General features: G+C 33.1%; 1 protein-coding gene across 2 annotated transcripts in view; it reads left to right on the forward strand.

Moving 5' to 3' along the window:
- The window catches only part of LOC111086034, an 11,293-nt gene extending 2,841 nt beyond the window's left edge, over positions 1–8,452 (forward strand). The window contains exons 3-6 of one of the 2 annotated variants that reach the window (XM_022387339.1): positions 407–508; positions 3,215–3,241; positions 7,236–7,301; positions 7,933–8,452. In XM_022387339.1, coding sequence (XP_022243047.1) covers positions 407–508; positions 3,215–3,241; positions 7,236–7,295 — 189 coding nt within the window. In that variant the 3' untranslated portion in view covers positions 7,296–7,301; positions 7,933–8,452. Of the gene's footprint in view, positions 1–406; positions 509–3,214; positions 3,242–7,235; positions 7,302–7,729; positions 7,885–7,932 lie in introns of those variants that run through there. The other variant, XM_022387338.1, reaches the window with a different exon arrangement.
- Positions 8,453–10,685: the final 2,233 nt, after the last annotated feature.

Here is a 10,685-nt window from a genome sequence, read left to right on the forward strand (position 1 = left end):
TTAATATTAACATCCGACCAGAACAAACTACTTAATCAGAGCAAAAGTAAAATGTAATACACTGTAATATTTTTCATTGTTAGTATCTTACAAATCATATCGTTTTTCTATCTTTTATTGCTTACATATATATCTTATATATCTTATTCCCTCCTCTTTTAGTGGTCTGTTCTTGGTAATCATCTGTTTGTGTAATTTTGAATCACCACCTTCCATAACTGTTTGTGCATAATAAAAGGTGGTAAAGATCTGAGCTTCAGCATCATCACCTGCTCTTAATTTTAAAGTTCTCTGTATTATAAGTTTCTCCTTCCATTTGATGCAAGGCTTAGTTTACATATTTTTAGAAATTCATATCCAATGTTTATTAAGAGTTCATGTAGTAAGTGCTGGCATCTATTGGCAGGCTGTTGCTCTGTGGGATGTTTGTCGAGACCGCATCTTACCAGGACAGGATGATTCTACAGCTGTAAAAATTGTGTGTACTCCAGAGAAGAAAGGACGAGAGGTAAGACGTCTTCTAATCAATGTATATCGTCTGAATGTAGGACTTTATTATGAAACAATTACATTTTCATAACACTATTCCTGTTACGTCTAGGTCATTCAAGAAACCTTGTTTTGCTATTTTAATTTTCAATTATACATTTATTACACTGGTCGACAAAATCGAACTTTTGTTCTCTCATAAAATATGTAAGCACACTTTTCTAGACCAGTTTTGCATGCTGATTCCAAATCTGTTTTTGGTTTTCTTCTAACACATCCAGTTATAGAAATATGACTGGTGTATTTAAGCACAGTTTAGGTAATAATCACATATTAGGCTAGTTAACGTTACAACTTTATTGGTTTTTCAGTATAATTCCCTTCAACGTTATACACACCATACACTTGGCTAAATTTATACAGCACACTCTTATGAAAAAAGAAATGTACAACAAGTTAAATTATGATTAAGACAATAACATTTTAAATTTGATCGGTCTAATCACGAAAACTTGACGTGTTAGAGGAAAACCAAAACAGATTTGGAATCAGCGTCTCAAGAGCTATCTAGCCCACCTATAATTATATCTGATGAGAATGACTTGTTGGCCAATGTTATCAGTTATGCTTCCTTACTGTATTAGGAACGTTGTCTTGGTTTTATCATCACAGACAGTTCATACTAAAATAGGAAAATTGTCTTAGTTCTATCATCACAGACAGTTCATACTGAACTAGGAAAGTTTTTAGTTCTATCATCACAGACACTTCATACTGAAATAGGAAAATTGTCTTAGTTCTATCATCACAGAGAGTTCATACTGAAATAGGAAAATTGTCTTAGTTCTATCATCACAGACAGTTCATACTGAAATAGGAAAATTGTCTTAGTTCTATCATCACAGACAGTTCATACTGAAATAGAAAAGTTTCTAGTTCTATCATCACAGACAGTTCATACTAAAATAGAAAAGTTTCTTAGTTCTATCATCACAGACAGTTCATACTGAACTAGGAAAGTTTCTAGTTCTATCATCAAAGACACTTCATACTGAAATAGAAAAGTTTCTTAGTTCTATCATCACAGAGAGTTCATACTGAAATAGGAAAATTGTCTTAGTTCTATCATCACAGAAAGTTCATACTGAAATAGGAAAATTGTCTTAGTTCTATCATCACAGACAGTTCATATTGAAATAGGAAAATTGTCTTAGTTCTATCATCACAGACAGTTCATACTGAAATAGGAAAATTGTCTTAGTTCTATCATCACAGACAGTTCATATTGAAATAGGAAAATTGTCTTAGTTCTATCATCACAGAGAGTTCATATTGAAATAGGAAAGTTTCTTAGTTCTATCATCAAAGGCACTTCATATTCAGATAGGAAAGTTTCTTAGTTCTATCATCAAAGGCACTTCATACTGAAATAGAAAAGTTTCTTAGTTCTATCATCACAGACACTTCATACTGAAATAGGAAAATTGTCTTAGTTCTATCATCAAAGACACTTCATACTGAAATAGAAAAGTTTCTTGGTTCTATCATCAAATACACTTCATACTGAAATAGAAAAGTTTCTTAGTTCTATCATCAAAGACACTTCATACTGAAATAGAAAAGTTTCTTAGTTCTATCATCAAAGACACTTCATACTGAAATAGAAAAGTTTCTTAGTTCTATCATCAAAGACACTTCATACTGAAATAGAAAAGTTTCTTAGTTCTATAATCAAAGACACTTCATACTGAAATTGGACGCTGACATTGTTTTAATCAATATCACAAGTTATACCACCAATATACGTTTCAAGAATAACATAAAAATAGTAATTTGTTTATTACCAAACGGACTTAATGCAAGTTTGAAAGGTAATATAAATTCAAGTACAAAAATAAATTGTTTTTAGATTCGCTAATTGTTGTTATATTTGTAAAGTATCACCCAACTATTTTATCATGGTTGCGATAAAGCAGTGTTTGAAAGTTAATTTGAAATGCGGAAATATGTTAAAGATTAAAAAAAACTTCAATGTTTAGTGAGTGTCATTCGTTATTTTTTTATTATCTGAATTTATTTATTATAAGCCTCCCAGTGGCAAAGCGGTATGTCTGTGGACTTACAACGCTAGAAACCGGGTTTCGATACTCGTGGTGGGCAGAGCACAGATAGTCCATTATGTAGCTTTGTGCTTAATTATAAACAAACAAACTTTATTATAAAGATTAGTTTGCATCGTTAGTTTAATATATGAAGTTACAAAGTCCTTAAACCTATTATACTGTGATATATTATTAGGTTTACAGCCGAAAGTATCGTTAACAGCGAGGATGCACAAATGGCCATACAATGCATCCTAATCTTTATAAGTATGAACTTAAGAAATGTATATATTATTAAACATGCACTTTACAGGTTTGATTCTTGATTATGATCTAAGTAGACAGCTTGCGTTGATCAGAAGTTAATATCGGTTGTTTCTCAGTAGTAAGCTTTTGTATTTAAATTATTTTAACGTTAGAGCTACTGTATATTTTTATATGTATTTAAACACAGTAAACAACTTCAAGATGTAATTGTTGGCGTTATCTGAAAGGTTGCTTGATAAGCAAAATATACACATGTATATTACGTTACTTTCTTTTACAAAATGATTGCCTTCTTTTTAACAGTTTACCAAGTGCGTGGTATCATTGATGGTAATGTTTGCCTTTTTTTTTTACAGCTTGCAACATGTTTCGACCCAATGATTGTAAGTAGCAGTATTTTTGTCATTACAGTATGGCAATGCCATAAGTAATCCCAATTTGGCAATATTCACTGCTTCATTTTGGTAACTACACATCAAATTCAACAGCAGTTTATTATATGTTTTATGGCTTTGTGTCTGCTATATGACTTAATTATACATTCACGTAATGATAGTTACACATGTCTACCAATCTACACGTGCGTCGTGATACGTTACAATTGGCTAATCATCTATGTATACGTAATGGCACATTACATCTGTCTACCCGTCCACAAGCACGTAGTAATACAGTATATTACCCCTCTCTGCATATACACGTAAAAACACTTGAGTGAAAAAAACAATCTAAATTCTGATTTAGCTCAATCATTAAGTGGTATCTCATACACAGCAAAATAAAACAAGTTGGCATTGCTCACAATGTATCGGTTCATTTATGTGCTGTAAAACTGAATTTTCAGTCAGCTTAGCTCTTAATTCACTGAACGTATTTTGTTTAATGATGATACGTAGATGAATTATGACCACAACTGTACGTTACAACACATGGATATATTGATACAATGTAAGTAATGCCAAGTGTTTTGTTGTGTGTGTATGAGATATTACCCACTGCTTGAGCAAAAGCAAAATTTTGTGTGGTAATTGTAACCCAAAGTAGATGTAACCATCGTTACTTAACTAGACCTTTAAAGGGAAGCAATAAACTCGTAAAGGGAAATAGCATACAGGTGATGATTTTACTGATATTACAAACATTATCAAATATATTACATGAGAATTAGAAAATGTGTTGCCTTTAAGGATAAGAACGCGTGAGAAAGAGCCAGAAGCAGCAGTAACGCAGGATGAAGCTATTATTCTGAGCTCAACTATACAAAATGAGCTCTGAAAACGAGAATGTCCGAATGAAGGGGTGTGTGATATTTTTTTATATTTATTAATTGGTTTTATATCTCATTCACCACCGATGTGGTATGCTTACAAGAACAATGTAGTAGATACATGCTTCAGCTAACTAGGTGCAGATTGAATTTATTACTTCATTCCGCTGACGCTAGGATTAACACATATCGTAAAATATTCAAAAGATAAAGTAAGGCTAGCCGGTATGCTTACAAGAACAATGTAGTAGATACATGCTTCAGCTAACTAGATGCAGATTGAATTTATTACTTCATTCCGCTAGCGCTAAGATTAACACATATCGTAAAATATTCAAAAGATAAAGTAAGGCTAGCCATCGTCACTAGTTGTTCTCGTTACCAGCGCTTAGACCAACGTTCAATACTGCACTTAGCATGCTTACTTTTCCTGCACTTGACATGCTTACTTTTTGGAGTTGCTTCTCTTAGTAGCGGATGATGGTCTTTTAAAGCATACTTTACATTTTTGACATTCAAACTTAGCATAAGTGTGTCACTGAAATATCTTCATCACATTCATACTACTAAGAAAAAAGAATACTTGCACTGATTTTTTTAACGCTTGACAAAGATTGGGTGTCCTGAAAATGTTGAAATTTGTTGTAAAACTTCACGTGCCTGTAGAGTATAAAAGTAGGCAAAGCTGGTGAATGAACTTTTGCAGGCACTTTCTAGAGGCGCATAACGTTTAGGATAAAACATAACATTTCTAATTCTAGAGAAGAGTAATATGCATGTACAGTTTATACATAATGAGCAAACTATGTGAACAGAAAAGGCTACAGTAGTTTTTCTATTTTATATATGTTGCAAAACTAGCGTTTTGTTTGACACTTTATACTTGTCTACGTATCCATGTACATGTAATGACACGTTACATCTGCCTACGTATCCATGTACATGTAATGACACGTTACATCTGCCTACGTATCCATGTACACGTAATGATACGTTACATCTATCTAGTATCCATGTACATGTAATGACACGTTACATCTGCCTACGTATCCATGTACACGTAATGATACGTTACATCTATCTAGTATCCATGTGCATGCAATGATACGTTACATCTGTCTACGTATCCATGTACATGTAATGATACGTTACATCTGCCTACGTATCCACATTCACTAAATGTTACGTTATACAGTCTTGACCAAAATGTTTGCATACTATTCAATATTGATGTTATTGTATATTTGCATATAGTAGTTATTGAGAAAATGCCCGTGTAGTAATAGAGAAGGTAGTGTATGATCAGACAAACGTACAAGTTGTTATTCTGGTCTGTATAAGTTGTTTTGAGCATTTGTTCTTTAAAACACACATACATACCTGTTTTGTATAAATATATATGCCTTTGGTATAATCTTTTTCATAACAGATCAACGCGTTGTTCAGACAATTTCTCTGTACTTGGTGTAGAGTCATGCCTCGTCACGTGCCAGAAGTTATAGAGCGTCAAATTGTTCGACTGTCCAGAAATGGTATAAAATAAACGGACATTGCCAGAACAGTAGGGCACTCCCATTGTACTGTGTTTAGAATCCTGAAACGTCATTAGACTAAAGGAAATATTGTTTAAGGTAAAACTACTTTCCTAGATGACCGTGTTTTGATCAGATTAGCACGTCCAGGTTAAGGGTAAGTCTTGTAACACCTTATGACAGGAATGGCATGAACACATGCATTCCAGGGTATCCAGAAGAACAGTGAATAGGAGACTGTTCATAGAATGCTAATTTGCAAAAAGGGCAATGTGTAAACCGATATTAACCAGAATTCAACACCGTTACCGTGTTACTTGGGCAGGACAGCATGCCAACTTACAGTTAGGACTCTGGCGACATGTCATCTTTTTTAGATGAGTCCTGTTTCCAGCTTGTTAAAGCTGATGGAAGGATTCTTGTTCATCGTTTGCATGGAGAACAGATGGGGGAAGATTGTCTTTCCCACATGAAACATACATGAAGTGGTGCAGTACATGTTTGTGTACCTAATCATCATGGTGGAAAAACTGCTCTTCATGTTCCACAGGGAAACTTCAATGGCACGTCCTACAGGCATCACATGGAAACGATATTTCTGCCACATGCTAGGGTAAGGTTTGGCAGTAGCTTTGTGCTCCAGAGTGACAATTTCACTGCCCACAGAATTATCTCGACCAAAAGGACGTTACAAAATTGCCATGACCAGCAAAGTCTACAGATTGTAATTACACTGAGAATTATTGGGCAGAACTGAGCCGGAAAATTGCTAACAACAACCCTAAATCAGCTACTGTAGCTAGTTATAGCTTCTTCTGATGACAAAATGGGATGAAATCACGGTGTATTACATCAATAACCTCATCGACAGCATGCCACATTGCCTTGTGGAGGTTATTAGAGCACGGGGAGAGCTAACCAAGTACTGAATGTTTAATATGAACTGATATAAGGTTACATACGCTATTTATAATAATCTGATCTTACATTTTGTCATTATCTATGTTTTGGTAAGGTTTTGTGATGGGTGAAATACCGAATTACAATCTTTCTACAGGTATCTGATAGAACTGTTTGCTGTTTGAATAAATCGTTCATAATGTCCATAGAACCTGTCTCACTATACAAATTACATATATAGATGTTTAATATAACATGCATTTCTCAGTTTGCTAGCGTTAAATGTATTTGTATTTCATCTTGATAATAATGACTTTATTTGTTACAAAATATGCAAACATTTTGGCCAAGGCTGTGTGTATGTACGCGTCGAAGTAAACACAGTAATACGTTACATATGTCTACTCATCCATACACATATAATGATACCTTACACCTATTTACACATATAAACATATTTTATGGTATAAAATTTCTTTAAATGTTTTAAAATTTTTAGAACATAAAATAAAAAATACACGTTCACTTGAAAATTACAATTTTAAACTTCCACCAAAGTCATATCGATTAGACTGTTGAAATAAAGAGAGAGTTATTTAAAAACTAGATTGTGTCTTTCCTATATCTATTTGCAATAAAACTTAGTAGAAAGAGTACATCATTAATTATCATTTCCAGGAGCTCCAGAAAGAAAGACTCGGGAAGATCGTCTATGAATGTTTTTTTGAAAGCCAGTAAAAAAAGGTGAGCCAATCGTAACATCCATATCGCTAATTTTCATCACGGTGTTTTACATTTAACACGTTTATCACTGAAATTGATTGTTAGTTTAATGGCTTCACTATCTTTTACTACACTGCTTTTAGTTAGCATGTCATGATTTTCAGAAAGTAATATAAGTTACACAGTGAGTAAAGTCATTATAAATAATGTTAACAATAACACCCTCTTCTTTGGTTTTGTTAACAATAACACCCTCTTCTCTGGTTTTGTTAACAATAACACCCTCTTCTCTGGTTTTCCTATAGGAAATAAAGAAATATTGGATATGTATTTCAATTTAGTCGAAAGAAGTTAAAATTTACAGATGGTGTTATTCAAAATTTAGAAAAAACAAAGAGTTATCGTACATTTTCCACACTTGTTTCAATACATATCTTTTTTTTTTTCAGAAAAGCATTCTTTCTTGATGACATTTACATTTTCAACATTCCAGTTGTTAATTGAAACTTACAGAATTCTAATGTTACTTGAGCGAGGAATTGTTTTGAAATGATTAAAAATTGTTAAGAGTTAAATAAATTGCCTTGTATGTGCTTTTATCTGAGTCTCATTTCCTTGTGATTGATTTTTTTTATATATTACCCAACATCAGAACAGTTATGCCGAAATCGTACATCGTTGTCATAATCCACCATTCTAATATCCATGTTGTGGCTACGAATATACAAAAACCACAACATGACGGTATCATAATAATATGGGGAAAATAATAAACGCATTTTGAAGTACTAGCTACAAGTGAAGTTAAAACCTGCCAAAACGTTTCGACCACTAATCAGCTTGTTCCTCTTTGGCTACTAAATGTTGTACATTAGTGTTGGTGAATACGTAAAGTGACGGAAATGGGGCGAGATGTTCTGTTAGTATAGTTTCCCCCAAAAGGGGAACCGTAGGCCGTCTTGAAGGATCACCGGTTTTAACCACTCGCAACACTGTACAGTAGTGTATTGTCTGTCAGTCAGCCAGATCACACGAAAATGATGTCACATAATGGACGCTTAACGTTGCAATTTGTACTGTCGTGACGTCAGTAAAACTATGCACTCTGTAGACTAAAACACGGCATGAAATATCAACTTAAAAGCAAGAAATAAAAATATTTGTTACTGTCACCTTTGATTTTATTCATTCTTGAAACAGAACACTTTCGGGAACCTTGCAGAAGTACATCTAGTCATACTAATGTTTGTATACGCATGGTTCTTCTCTTGTACGATACACCATATGTCACGAAATATACATAAGAATATGTTATTGTACTTGGATAATATATTACTGTTTTTTTTCTATTTGTAATATAATTTTGTTGTGAGGATATGGTTTGCTCAGCTGGAAGCATAAATAAAGAACGCTCCGAAGAAAGAATTTTTATATACACTGCTAATCCTATTTTCAATTTGGATGTGATTTTTTTCGTGAACTAATCTCATTAAATTTGTGCAAAGTCGACATATTGTTCACATGATAATTTTGTTTAAATATTTCTTAACTTCAACCTTTGATATATGAAAACTGTAATTGTTAAAGGTTGTTTAAGTATCTCTTAACATTTCGATATATTGGATCACTATGGTTGCTAATGGTTCTCTTGGTATCTCTTAAACCTTTGATATGTAGTATTACTGTGATTGTTAATGGTTATTTTACTGGAGTTATTAATGTTTGTTTAAATATATCTTAACCTTTTTGTATATTAGATCACTGGGGTTGTTACTGGTTGTTTAAGTCTCTCTTAACCCTTTGATATATATATGGGATCACTTTGATTGACATTAGATGTGAAGTTTGTTATTATCTGAAGTTACTCTATTTTGTTCAATAAATTAGATCCATTATTTTTCATATGCTCTTTTTTATATAAGTTGATCTGATTCACTTCAAGATTTTGAGATGTTATCATTGAATGTTTCATGTCCGTAACTTTGTGAGAAGTCGGATGAATAGATTGTTCGTTTGAAGTTAAGCACAAAGCTACACAATGGGCTATCTGTGCTCTGCCTAACACGGCTATCGAACCCCGATTTCTAGCGTTGTAAGTCCGCAAACATACCGTTGTGCCACTGGGGGGTCGGATGAATAGAATTGAAACCAATATAATTTCGTACGTTTAATGGATATGTGGTAGGTTGTGATGTTTCCGATGTTGTTGTTTGTTGTTGTTTTTCTGTTTATTATATTGACTTGGAACAGTATCTTTTAATGAAATTCTTTTTATCTGTTAATTTGATGTGCCTATTAATATCATAAAGAATTTTCACCGAGTGTTTCTTTAAGAATTTAAAAATATTGCCCTTATATCTTCTATAACCTTTAAGTTTTGAAGAGAAGTAACAAAGGCTTTAATTTGTAGAGTTTTATGATTACGCCCACTGCGGTAGTTGAAACTGGCAAGCCTACTTGGTGTATAATGAATTTGGTAGCAATACTGTCTGTTCTATTGTAACTGGTATAGCATTTAGACAGAGGTTTAACAGGGTCCAAACATTTTCTGTTAAGATTGAAGTATGTTGTGTTCAGGAGGTACTTTCATCTAGTTTTATTTTCGCTGTACTTCTAAGGCTAAATTAGTAAGGACGGATGTTAAAAGGAAGACGACATCAAACATGACATTCCTTCAGTTTCACTCATGATGTACATATAAATATATATATATACTTTGAAGGTATTTTAATAATTCAAAACTATTTATGTGCCTAATACTTAAGTGTCTCTCTGTCACGCTCTGTATCTCCTGAACGATTAACTGTAGAAAAACAAACTATATTTGAAAATGCTTCTCTACCAGAATACATTATAGAAAAATCATTTAAAATAAAATTTCATATCGACATCAACATCGTTTTGTCAGTCTATGGCTTGTATATATATATATATATTCATGTCGATACTATATACATGTATGATTTTATTTTACCATGTCAAATAAATTGATTTCAATTGAACTAGATTTATCCCCCTTTTGAACTTCTTGTGGAAATGACAGCTGTCAAAAAACGCTCACTTCGATAGTGACCTTTTCTTGCGTTCAGTTAAATAACGCGGAACAGTGGCATTCTGTAGAAAAAATTCCCGCGGCTACTTAGCGGGATTCACACATTGCACCAAATTCCAAATATTTCTACGAACACTGCATTGCAATCACTCTCCTTTGCTAAAAAAAAAACAAATGCAATGCAATTTCCATTATTGGAATAACACATGGAATGATAAAATAATGTTGCAAACAACCCACTTGAGGATCATATTGCATACACAGCGTGGTCACAAGTAAATAGACACCACCTTTTCAGAAAATGAAATTTTTCACATGAATTGATGTATTTATAATTTAATTAATATCTAGTA

Source organism: Limulus polyphemus, unplaced genomic scaffold (assembly GCF_000517525.1).
Source record: "Limulus polyphemus unplaced genomic scaffold, Limulus_polyphemus-2.1.2 Scaffold800, whole genome shotgun sequence".
Classification (NCBI taxonomy): Eukaryota; Metazoa; Arthropoda; class Merostomata; order Xiphosura; family Limulidae; genus Limulus; species Limulus polyphemus.